Below are 13,184 nucleotides of genomic sequence, written 5' to 3'. Positions count from 1 at the left end.
CATATAATTATTTTTCATCATGCTGCATTTTAGGGGCATCAAGCTTGAATCTTTGCTGCTGTCATTTGAAAATACACCAAGAACAGGAGAATTTGGACTAATTTTTGGACTACAGATACTTTCTAAGCATGATGCATTTCAAAAATGGACTCGAATTGACCGAGTTGCAAAACATGACAGTGCCCGAAGATGATAACATTAGCAATGATTCCAACGATCTCACGGAGGTAGAAAATGGTCAGATAAACAGGTGAGTATTTTTCCATTAACACTTTTATCCAATAAAAGAAATGTCTCTCAAATATTATTCTGGTTTTCACTTACTCTCTTGAATTATTCATTGCTAAAGTAATGCTCCCTTTGAGGATGTAATTTGAATTTCTCATGTGACATCTGTTGGGCATAGACTGCAATAGCAGATGAAGCAAATAGGAAAGCAATTTACTCATCCTTTTAAATCTTTCAGTTGAATCTAATAAAAATGTATAAATACGTTGGACCCTGACCAGCCCCAACCTAGGAGAAACTCTGTGCTTATAAAGTAGACAGACTGGGAATTTCATGGCATCCCATGTCTGAATGTTATAGTATCTTCTGACCTCGCCCACATTTTAGCCAAGAAATAGTCAAAGTTGCATTTGGCAATGCTCCTGTGTTCACACTACCAGTACATCATTAGGAGCATCGTTTGTAACGTAGATTTCAAATAATAATCACAGTAGTTGAACCCAAATGGCCCTGTGGGAAAGTACGCTAGAGAAATAGTACAGGAGACAAAAGGAAAAGAAAAGACACAGGGCGGGAGGGAAGCAGGCGGGAAGCGTGGTTGCTGGAAGGAAGCCTAGGGCTGTGGCTACAGCAAGTCCTTCGACCTCTTGGGTTCTGTGTTCTTAAGTTACAACAGAAGGACCAAGTGCCTTTTTTTTCTCCCCCGATGATTTGGGGCATTCTCAGATGCACTGGTGTCACAGCCACCCAATGCAGATCCCTTCGCAGGAAGCCCTCCGTCTTGGGAGCTAGTGGTGTGGCTTGTTTGAAGCAGGGGGCCCCCTACGAGGCTGGAGGAGAGCGGAGCGCCCAGGCCCGCTTTCTGGGAGCACCAGTGATGCTGCACTTCTGGCAGAGGGGGCGCCAAACAAGGACTCAGAATGGAGGAGGATGAAACGGGACGTCTGCTAACCAGGCATCTTTGTAGAAGTCAGTTCTCAGAATCCGCTCTCCATTCTGATACGGCGTAGAATTGAAAGCCCAATGTGGCACTTAGCTGCCCTCGTTTGCACACTCAGGAGTTCCTGCCCTGCCGCCCCTTTTCCCTCCCCTAAATGTCCTTAGAGGTTTAGTCTCCAGCCCAGATGCTCCCTCCTCATCACCCAGGGATCATTTACTGTGCTGTGATGTTTCTTTTTTTTTCATATATATATATATATATATTTTTTGGTATCATTAATGTACAATTACATGAGCAACATTGTGGTTACTGGACTCCCCCCATCACTAAGCCCCCCCCACATACCCCATTACAGTCACTGTCCATCAGCATAGTAAGGCGCTATAGAATCACTCTTTGTCTTCTCTGTGTTGTACGGCCCTCCCCGTGCCCCTCACCCCCTACGTTATGTGTGCTAATCGTAATGCCCCTTCCCCCCCTTATCCCTCCCTTCCCACCCATCCTCCCCAGTCCCTTTCCCTTTGGTAACTGTCAGTCCATTCTTGGGTTCTGTGAGTCTGCTGCTGTCTTGTTCCTTCAGTTTTTTCTTTGTTCTTATGCTCCACAGATGAGTGAAATCATTTGATACTTGTCTTTCTCCACCTGGATTATTTCACTGAGCATAATACCCTCTAGCTCCATCCATGTTGTTGCAAATGGTAGGATTTGTTTTCTTCTTATGGCTGAATAATATCCCATTGTGTATATGTACCACATCTTCTTTATCCATTCATCTACTGATGGACACTTAGGTTGCTTCCATTTCTTGGCTATTGTAAATAGTGCTGCGATAAACATAGGGGTGCATATGTCTTCTTCAAACTGGGCTTCTGCATTCTTAGGGTAAATTCCTAGAAGTGAAATTCCTGGGTCAAATGGTATTTCTATTTTGAGTTTTTTGAGGAACCTCCATACTGCTTTCCACAATGGTTGAACTAATTTACATTCCCACCAGCAGTGTAGGAGGGTTCCCCTTTCTCCACAACCTTGCCAACATTTGTTGTTGTTTGTCTTTTGAATGGTGGCCATCCTTACTGGTGTGAAGTGATATCTCATTGTGGTTTTAATTTGCATTTCTCTGATGACTAGCGATGTGGAGCATCTTTTCATGTGCCTGTTAGTCATCTGAATCTCTTCTTTGGAGAAGTGTCTGCTCAGATCTTGTACCCATTTTTTAATTGGATTATTTGCTTGTTGTTTGTTGAGGTGTGTGAGCTCTTTATATATTTTGGATGTCAATCCTTTATTGAATCTGTCATTTATGAATATATTGTGATGTTTCTTATTGTCGATCCCATTGCTTCTTTCACCTTTGAGTGATTATTAATAATAACTGCCATTTTTGAGTGCCAGGTATTTGTACTTAATTACCATTTTCCCTGTAACATCATGCAGAGTATTCTTTTGCAAGTAAGGAAAATTTTTAATTCAGCTCACAAATAATGAAACAGGCTCAGAGATAAAATAACTTTCTGAAGGGCACACACAGGCGTGTCTGGAAGCACGTCTGATTGTAATGCTCGGGTGCTAGTGGAAAAGCTAGCCTTTACTGTGTTAGCCTCTACCAGGCCCTTCTGTGCTCTGGGCTCCTGTGGCTTTCTGTCACCGCCAGCCCTCACTTACCGGGATTCTAACTGGTTCATGAGCAGGACTAGTAGGACATGGGGGTTTTATAACAAAGCTGCATTCCAAAGCAAGGCAAACCTTGAGGGCCTTAAAGTGAGTCATTTATAATATTCGGTCATTCTGAACTTCATCTTAAAAGCTTACTTAGTAAAAATACTGTTTCTGAGGTGTGACTGCTTGCCTCAGGTGGAGGCCCCCATTCTCGCCCCAACTTGGACGCCTCTCCTGGGTGAGGTCCTCCTTGGAGAGGGCGAAGGGCAGTGAGCTGGCACCGCAGGGGGCTGACCACTCCCTCTGCAGATTTGGTTCCCCTGTTGCTAATGCCCGGGGGATGCGTTTCCTTACCTAGTGTCCCTCTCCTTTCGTGACACACTTCATGAATCTTGCTTCATTGCTGGCTCTGGGACAATTAAAATGAAAACATTACAGCTTGAAGCCAAAACGGTAAGTAAAAATTTAAGGAAGACTCCTACCACGATTCCTGCAGAAGCTGCACCTAGATACCTCTCACACTGGCAGCTTTGTCGCACTGGTGGGAGGAGCGCTGGCCCAGGGGCATGAACCTAAGACAGGCATCTCCCCAGACGGTGGCTAGAGAGCCCCCGTTAGGAAGTTGGGGAAACGCTGATCTGATTACCTGGCCTCTGACAGCGATGGCAGGAAGCTCCCCACTGGGGTACTGTAACATTCATTTTTTTAGGCTTAGGTAAGAACAGAATGGAGCCATTTGGCATTAGGACACCTGCCTTTATTCCAGCGCAGGTGTTGTATTTCACGCCCTAATTTTGGGGTGTAGTCAGATTTCTATATCCGGAACAGCAAAGCCTTTCAGAATGTCTACTGTTGACATTCTAATGTGCACACGAACCACCTGGGAACCTTGTTAAACTGCAGCTTCTCGTTCTGGTTGGTCTTGGTGGCGCCTGAGGTGCTCAGCTCTTGCAGGCTCCTGGCTGATGCTCATCACTGTGAGAGGCAAGCTCAACACTTGTCCTCTCGGTGTGAGCTTGGAGAAGGAATCACCTTAGTCGCCTTTGTATCTCTTGTACCTTGTAATGATAGGACAGTAGCTCCAGGTATGGGGTGGTCATTACTCAGTATTTATTAGAGGAGAGGGGCAGAGCCAGAGAGCAGTTAGTGCATGGCTTGGATTCAGACTTGTATTGAATCCTGGCCCCACATGACCTTGTGCTTCAGCCTCAGTCCGATGGCTGTAACACAGGGATGATAACACCTCCTAACTTCTTGGGGGTTGGGGAATATCAAGGGCCATCCTGCCTGTAGGCTAAGGGCTGGGCTCTGCATTCAGCCAGCTCAGGCTCAAGTCCTGGCTCCGCAGGTTTGTTCACAGTGATGTGACTTGGGTTAAGTTGCTTCATCTCCCTAAAACGGGGCCGATGATAGCACTGCCCACATACAGTTACTGTGGAAATTGATGAGAAAATCCATGTGAAGTACTTGGCTCAGTGTCTGGCAGTAGCAAGCCTTTCAGTAGGAGAAAAGCCCTTATCGGTTAAAAGCATTGATACAAAGTGCGTCTCCGACACCCTAGGGAAGAAGAGTCCGTCACTTGTCCAGGTCAGGGACCCTCCCTTGCTGCTCTCCCAGCGAGAAGTTCTCTTCTCTCATACTTAAAGCCTGTTTTCTCCTGTTCCCAGTAGAGTTTATCCACCACGCAAGGCTTGTGCTTCCCTCCCAATCTTCACTTCGATGCCTGCGTTTCTTTAATTCTCCGTGTTTTCCAGTCTCTGTTACTAGCATCTTTCCTCCCATTCTCTCTCCCTTTTTCATGGAATGTAGGAATTTCAGGGAAAGAACTAGGAGAGGTCATTCAGGTTCATTCCTCTCTTTTGTGTCACAAATCCTCAAATGAAACACTATCGTCTAATAAGAACTTACTGGTAGAGATTAAAATAAGATTATCTTCCTGTTGTACCACTCATCCTTAATGGGGTTGTCATTGATTTATTTCTGGTCTTAAATAACGGCTCTGTATCGCTCGCCTCCCTTTGCACCACCTCAGTCTGACCCCTACACCCTTTTCCAGGCCTTTGTGTGAAAGGCCACCGTGTCAGCCACCGCAGGCTTCCGCTTGGCTTTGCTTCGTTTGCAGAAAAATTGGCAACCTGAGAGTTGCTTGAACTCTGCTTTATGGGTACAGACAAGCCCAGTGAAAACTCTTCTGTAATAATACTGTGTTGTCCTGGGACTACATGTCAAAGGCACCTTCTCCCATAGCCCGTTTTTAAGTCAGAAAGAGAAATTGTAGCTCAGTCTCATTGACAGAGGTCAATGGCTTTTTAACACCCAGTCACACTTTTTACATGGTATGATGACAGACGCTTGTGATAAACGGCTTGACCTAGTTGTTTTGAATGGACTTTTCCATACAGAAAGGGTTGGTTGTAATTTGTTTGTTTTTTTTAAAAAGTTTACAGAAATACAAAGCCAAGGTTTAAAGACCAAAGAGAAGAGAAGGTTGGAAGCAGACCGCAGAGGGGCTTTAAGCGCTTGGCCCTTGCGGGTGGGTTTTCCTGCAGCCGGCCGCTCCCTCACTCGGCAGCGGGTGCACCTCGGGCTTAGCCAGGGTCCCCCAGCTGCTGCTGCATGTGGGCCGGGACCTATGAGGAGCTGAGGGCGCTGCACAGCCGTCCGGGGCAAGTCTGTGCCGCCGAACAGTGAAGATGTCAGATCGGAAAACGCAGTTCAAACCAGAGTGTAGGAGGGCTTCAAACTGGCAGGTGCTGGCTGAGGATGGAGGGTCTCCTGAGGGAACAGTGGCTTCCCGCTAGCTTTTCCGTGTCTGTTCTCGGCCGGCGCTCCCTCGGCTCAGGGCTCACTCCCTCTTGGAAGATCTGGGGAGCAGGGGGAGTGACGATCAGGACGTTGACACGTGAAATTAAGTGGTAGCTGGGACTGCAGGGGGAAGGACTTGTCCCGGAGACGTCCCTGGGGGTTAGCCACTGAGCTCGGGGAAACCCTGTTAGGGAGTCTTGCTGTAGAAGGCGGAGGGAGGAGGCCGAGTCCAGGAGCTCTTTGACGTGTGTTGCATTTCCGGGGGCTTTTTAAGGGCTGCTTGTTAAACCATCTGTACCTCAACTTCATTCTTGTCCTGCGGAAGCTTGGCAGGAAGAAGCTGCAGGCAGGCAGGGCCTTCATTCTTCACCCTCGGCTGCCCACGGTGGCCCCGTGTCATGGTGCCTGTGTCCCTTTCTCCCTGGCCACCAACCTGGCAGTTTATTGGCATTGTATGTAGTTTGTCTGAAAGTGTTTGGGCTTTTCCCTTAATTTAAAACTAATAGAAATTCTCCTTAGGAAACAAGGAACAAGTGCCTTCACGAGAACAGGGGCCTTGCGGACGAAGATCTGGTCATTACAGTTAGCCATTCAGCACGGCCTCTCAGAGGCGGGCAGGTCAGCTGGGGAGCCCAGCACCCCTGTTCCCTTGGGCTGCCTGCACGGGCCTGAAGGCTCCTTTCCTAGCAGGGGACCCCAGGAAAACACCTGAACCCCAGCTCTGGGGAAGGAGTTAAAATGCTCAGGCAGGCGAATGGCCTCCCTGGTCACTCGGCCCCAGCGGGACCAGTCTGCTGAGACGTGGCTTCTGCTCATTCGCTCTGGTCTGCCGGCCCTGCTCTGCTGGCTGCCGCGGCCCTAGGTCGCCAGGTCCCACAACCCCGGGGCGAGGATTGCTTCCACCTGTCCCGACCATGCCAGCAGCTGGGCAGGCTGATGCCAATGCGGGTGCTGAGGCCAGGTGGGCTCTTGGGGGCCGGGCGTCCTGTGTATGTTGCCTGTCCTTTATTCTAGCAAGTAATGCAAGCTTGGAGAGGTGATGCCGGGAGAAGCCAGACCCCTTGGATTAGAGACAGAAGAGGAGATAGATAAAACAAACCCTGATGAAATATGTATCTTTCATTAAAAATGTATTTTTGTTACATATAGCATCATTCAGAAGAGCCTATGAAGATAAATGTATGGTTTAAAGATATCTGCTTCTTCAGAATAGTACAGTTCAAGTGGCTTTATATTTATTAATGAAAAGTCACAAGTTTTTACTCAGACCAGATAATAAAATTCACAGAAGAGGTAAAAAGCATCTGTAACGTGTACTAACAATGCAGCACTTTGCTGTGAAGGGATTTTCTTTGACAGGAACACTTGTTTTCTTAATGCAGAATTTTTTAAAAATTAGAAGTTTAGGCTGTAAGGTTCTGATATTAATCCTGAATGCATTTCAGGTTCTTAGAGCTTCTGTATATCTGCGTGTGGTGTATTCTGTGCAGTCTGAGTCATTCCCGAACCCACCCAGTCCCATTCCTCACACGCAGAGAAATGGCTGAGCTCTGCCGCTCTTCCTGTGGCTGGAGCCGTGCTGTCCGTGCCGTCTTACACCTGCCCTCTCCTTTAGTTCTACCAATAACACGATAAGATAGTGTAAAAGTGTTACTCCCGTTTCACAGATGAGGAAACTGAGCTAGCATGCCCAGGCCCTCAGAGCTAGTGAGGATTCGAACTCAGGTTCTACATCACATACTTCCTTGAAGCCCTAGCTCTGCCCCTTGCCACACCCCCACATACTTTCCTAGTCTGAGCTCCCATAGCTTGGTGTCTGCGTCACTGACTGCCTCCCCCCATATCTCATTATCTGGTCTGGTGACTTGCCTGTAGCAGGTGCTGAAGGGATGTTTGAGGAACAATGTTTTCTTTTTTGCAGGGCAAAGGGAATTCCTCTTTAACAACTTTATACACCAAGAATGTGAGCTCAGAGGAAATCCTGCCTCCAGTATTCTTTCAAATGCCAGCTTTATAATATTCTTGACATTTTATGATTTTCAATTAGAGAAAAATCTACATATAAGTTAACTTATAGTGAGTGTTTCAGTTTGTTAGTATTAAAATGATTCAAAATGTGTCCTTCTCTTTGACTTGGCAGTTGTCCTTCATCTCATCTCAGGAGGAGCACCTGCTTATTTGTATTGCTTTGTCCTAAGCAGAGTGAAGGATATAACAAACGGGGCAAAGTATCTGCCTTTAGAGCATTTAAGAGTTTATTTGGCAAAAAAAAAGGTAGACAAGTAGTGCTGGTAAAACAAAACGAAAAAGTAGGGAGGGTGGTGGAATAGGGCTGTGAACACGTAGGTAACTGACTAATGACTTTTCGTGTGTGGGGTCTTGGGAAGGAATAAATAAATCATTTACCCATAATGTTCAGCTCTCAATATCATGAAGTTAAATTGTTTATATGTCTTTACAGCAAGTTTATTTCTGACCAAGAAAGTAGAAGAAGCCTCACCAATAGCCATTTGGATAAAGAGAAATGTGATGAATATGTGAGTATAAATAATAACATACTTATTTTTTTATCATAAATTGGTACGCTTTTATTCACATGGTATAGTACCAGAAACGTAGCCATCTATTTTTGCTAGAGTATTCTCAGATCTTAGATATTTTCACCTGAAATCCATAAGAGAAATAAGTAGGTCACTAATGAAGGATTTCCTGGGTTTTGTTTCTGTGCTGGTTTCTCGTGGTGCTTTAAAAGCTCGGTGTGGTGAGCTCTGCGCAGACGGTCCTGCCTCACTGTGAGTGTCCGTCTCCCCTCCAGACCCCGGGTACCACGTCCTTGGGCATGTCTGTCTTCAACCTGAGCAACGCCATCATGGGCAGCGGGATCCTGGGCCTCGCCTTTGCCCTGGCAAACACCGGCATCCTGCTTTTCCTGTGAGTGTTGGCACTGCAGTGCTTCTATTTGAAAACTGTATTTTCTGTATGTTTTTGTAGATACACAGAAGAAATTCAAAATATTTCCATTTTTTATTTATGTGTTTCCTGAGTTGGCAATTACCCATACATACCTTTATATTGTTTTATGATTTTTCCAAGATGCACCCAAATGTTTATAAGAAAGTAGAAACAAAATCTTTTTATTAATCAAAAGTATTTGTTAAAATGGATTAAGAGATTTGAAAATAGAGTTGTATTTTTTACATAGTTGGACTCTTGTCCCTTGAAATCTCAGCTAAATGGTCAAAGTATTAAAAGGTATTTTATCCCACCAGCCACCACTGTCGCATTTGCCCTATAGGCAAAGGTACTTGCAAATTTGTTTGTAGTGAATATTCAAGAAGTGTAGAGGTTTTTAGGGTTATAAAGATGAGAAGTTAGCATGTGCTTTTCCTCTGAGAGCCAATGAAAAGAAAATAGGCAGTTTTTAAAAATTCATTCTTCTCACTCTGTTGAATGGGACTTTCTGCAGAGGCACAGAAGGCTTATTTTCAGTTGGAATAAGATGAAGACAGATGACAGAACTGACACCAGGATTCTCACCAGCCTGGCTCCCGTCTCAAACCTCAGCAGAGTTTCATGGGTGCTTTCCCTGAGGAAGCGAGGAGGAAATTCCCCTCCCCAGGACCTCGCCTCTTGGCTCCTGCCCACATTCTTGCCCCTTGTGGGTCTCGCTCAGTTGTCCTCAGCTGGATCATTTTGACGACAGCGTCATTTCCCTAATCCTGCAAATTGTGTGCACACTCCCTGAGAAAGACGTAGAGGATGGATGGCAGTGCACGGCTACCCACCCTGATACTCAGGGATCAGAAATGCCCATCCACGGCGCTCCGTAGTGGTCTACATCCCTAAGGGATTAGTAGTCTTGCTTTTGTGTGTAAACCCACCAGAGGTAGCCTTCCTAGAACTAAAACAATGCAGAGAATTCAATACATGTTCTTTCTTATTGTCAACCTGACTTGGTAAACCCAGCTGTAGCCTCCACTCTTTATTGCTCTGGGTGGATCTTTCTGTGTGGCCTTCCTGCTTATGTATACTTGAGCCAAGTGCCAGGTTTTGGGGTAAAATTAAGAGTTAGACAAAGTATTTCCATGGTGCTTTTTTTCCACATGTATGAAACTCTGACCCTCAGGGGCACCACAGATGTGGCTTGTGCAGCCACACTTTCAATTCACACTGACAGGAGGGCACCTGGCTGCCAGTCCCAGCTCTGCTGAATGGCTGTGCTATCCTAAGCAAGTTAGTTAGCCATTCTGAGCTTCAATTTCCTACTCTTTGAGGTGAGGAAAGTGCACTAAAACAATATCAGGGCCCTGCCAATCTCCAAAAACCCTATGGTTCTATTTTCAGTCATTCCGAAGCTGGAAATAAATTCAGTTCAGAAACGTGTTTTACACAGATTGATTTTTTTTGTTATGGTAACGTGTTAATGTAGCAGAAAGAGTCAGTTCTTTGCAGGCAACAACTCCTGCCACTCTGTGCCCACTGCCAAATCCTGTGGATCTGAGAGACGGCCCCTGTCATCCCCTGTCACGGATGAGGGAACTGAGGCGCAGAGACCAGACTTATTTTGGAATGTCCTTCTCTCATTGCCTTCTGGGAGTCCCTTCACCTCTCCTCTCTGCTGGATTTGTTCCCCGTATTCCATTTCTCTCTCCTTCTGGATTCACCCCCTTGCTTTCGTTCTCTGGGTTTACATCTTGAGAGGATGGATGGCATACACTTTTTGAGGACTTCGTGTCTAAATAGTGTTCTTATTCTGCCCTCACCTTTGATTGATAGTTTGGCTGGATATAGAACTCTAATTGTCAATAATTTCCATTTGTAGTTTGAAGGTATTGCTACAGTGTGTTCTGTTTTTTTCTGCTGTGAAGTCCCAGGTGCTTCTGAACTTTCACATACAGCCAGCATTTTGGTTTTGTTTTGCTTCTTCTGGAAACATGCCACATCTCTGGCCCAATGCTGTGCAGTTTCACAACGTGTCTTAACATGGGCCAGTTTTCACCCATTGTGTCAGGCAGCTGGTTGCATCCTTTTCTTTTAGAAATTCATGGTCTTCAGATTTTGTACATTTTCTTGCATTATTGTGTGGATGAATTCCTTCCTCCTCTTTCTCTTTTCTCTCTTTCTGCAACTGTTATGCAGATTTTGGACCTTCTGAACTAGTCCTTTAATTTTTTATTCTTTTCCTTATTTTCATTTCTATAATTTTTCATATGGCCTCAATTTTTTCCCGACTCTTTATTGAATATTTTATTTGTATTATTACTTTTTATTTACAAGAGGTTTTAAAATTCTTTGAAAGTTCCTTTTTTATGTTTTTTGTTGTTTCTGTTTTGTGGTTTCATTGTTTTCTGTGAGAATTCTAATGATAGTTTTTCTCTGATACGGAAAATTTCAGACATAAAGCAGAGAGAAGAGTACAAAAGATTCCCATGCTCCGTGCACCCTGAGACTCACTGAATTGTCTTAAAGCAAATCCCAGCTAACATATCATTTCTTTAAAACATAAGGATTGCTAAAACCTAGTAATATGTCACACTGGAAATACTAACAACGGTGTTAGATCTGTGGGAAAGAACTACAAGACCAGCCTGCTAAAACTATGACAGATGCACTAGTTAGTTGTTTAAAGCTGAGGTATTGGCACTTGCCAAGGCTGCTCTAGGGTGTGATGGCATAGGAGTAAATAGGATTTGAACTTAGTCATGTTAAGAGCGTGCCTGATAGTGAGAACTAGGCAGACCTGTCTACTCTGACCCTAGCTGAGGCCCTAAAGTAAATTGCTGGAAGAAATCGGATCCCAGAGATTGCAGGTGGGGAATTTTTGAAGTATGTCCAGATCCAAGAGGAGGCCAAAGAAGCCCAACTAAAAGAATTTTAGGCTGGCTGACTGAAAACGTTAGATTGAGCAGAAGTTCATTTTAAGAAGGTTACGATTCAGACTTGGGAGGAACCAAGGTGACTGGTAGCAGGAAGACTCACACTTGACATTCCTTACATAAAATCTGTTGACTTAAAAACAATTAACAACAGTTCCTTAATATCATCAATATCCAAACCAGTATTTAGATTGCTCTGATTTTATCTCATTTTTTAAAAAACAATTGGATTGTTCCAATTCTCAAATAAGGTCCACAGAGCACAATTGGTAAATAAGTGTTTTAAGTCTCTTTTAATCTATTAAGTTTCCCCATTTTCCACTTCTTTCTTTTCTATGCAGTTTATTTGTTGAATAAACTGTGCCATTTGTCCGATAGTTTCCCACAACCCAAATTCTCCTGTGGTGCAAGTTGATCTTCTTACTTGTTTCAGACTCTCGTCACTCTAGAATCTTTCCTCAGGCTCCAGTGGCCCTCCTCCACCCACTCTGTCCAAGAATGGGGGCAGCGGACATGCTCACGCGGGCCCGGTCCACAGGAGTGGGGCCCGTTGTTTCACCAGAAGTGCCATCGGTCGCCTTTTGTGCGGGAAGCCGCCGGGTACGACTCTCTGGCTGTTTGGTCGGCCAGAGGAGGTCTTGCCGTCACCTGCCTGGAGGGCCTGGGCTTTGCAGCCACCTTTGGGGAGCCCACTGGGAGCGGTGGGGTGAATACCTCAGTGTGCGGGCATTCACCCGGTCCTACTTTTCTTTATGGCACCCGCTCCCCAACAAGTTGTGTTGAGTCCCTTGCCCAGAGGCTTATAATTTTATACTTTCCAGAGAATGTGTCTTTTGCTGGGGTGGGAGAGGAGTAGTCCATCGCTCAGCTTTATGGAGTAGTCACCTGGTCTGGGGAACCTAGCTGTTTCTTGAAAGAAGTCCAACCCACCCTCTGTATTTTATTGTTCCTTACTTCCAGGGCCGTCACCAGGGCCTCTGGGAATTCTGTGGTGTGAATCGGATTGGCCTCAGCTTTTCCCACTGCCAGTTTGGAACCCAGCTCGGTCTACTTTCCGGCTTCTGAAATGTTGTTATCATTGTCTCCTCTCATATTCTTACTATCCTAGCGGTTCTGTGCCCTCTGTTGGGATAGCAGCAGGGAGTAGGGGTGGGTTCTTCGATTCGCTCGACCGTTCCTGGAATTCAGCAGATTTTTAGCTATACTGGTCCAGGGGTATGTGATCTCTTCTCTCATGACTCTTCAGTTTCTGACTGAAGCAAACAACTGGATAAACTTGATTTTTGTAGCTGTAGGAAGAATTTCCCCTGGAGAAAACTGTTATACGGCACTTGGTGGTTTGCAAGGCACATGAATAGCGAGCCCAACACAGCAGATCTTCAGACTGAAGCTCACGGAGGTACTTGTGTGAGACCCAGACGCACACACCGTCCACACAGCGTGGAGCTCCCCTCCCTCGGAACGCGGGCTCTGTGCTGCAGAACCAGGTGCCCCTGTGGCTGCTCGAAGCCCAGAGGTGGTGGGCGGGATCGAGGTGCTCCGCCGGCTCAGGGCCCTGCTCCTGACACGCGTAGCTGGCTCGGGAGAGGAGCCCACGCCTCTCCGGGCTGCGTCAGAAAGCAGCGGGCAGGCTCCCTGCGACCCACTGGCACTGTGCGGGTCCTCGCTGGGGCATCCAG

At 45.8% G+C, this 13,184-nt stretch overlaps 1 protein-coding gene across 4 annotated transcripts in view; it reads left to right on the top strand.

The window, feature by feature from the left end:
- The window catches only part of SLC38A1 (solute carrier family 38 member 1), a 56,213-nt gene that overhangs the window by 11,389 nt on the left and 31,640 nt on the right, over positions 1–13,184 (top strand). For 3 of the 4 annotated variants that reach the window (XM_036889484.2, XM_036889482.2, XM_036889480.2), the window contains 3 exons: positions 34–250; positions 8,091–8,166; positions 8,382–8,560. In XM_036889484.2, the coding sequence (XP_036745379.2) occupies positions 129–250; positions 8,091–8,166; positions 8,382–8,560 (377 nt within the window). In that variant the 5' untranslated portion in view covers positions 34–128. The remainder of the gene's footprint in view (positions 1–33; positions 251–8,090; positions 8,167–8,381; positions 8,561–13,184) is intronic. The other variant, XM_057491676.1, reaches the window with a different exon arrangement.

The sequence above is a fragment of the Manis pentadactyla genome, chromosome 14 (genome assembly GCF_030020395.1).
Source record: "Manis pentadactyla isolate mManPen7 chromosome 14, mManPen7.hap1, whole genome shotgun sequence".
NCBI classification, from domain to species: Eukaryota; Metazoa; Chordata; class Mammalia; order Pholidota; family Manidae; genus Manis; species Manis pentadactyla.
The sequence above is the reverse complement of the archived record's forward strand: the minus strand, read 5'-3'. Positions and strand labels throughout refer to the sequence as shown.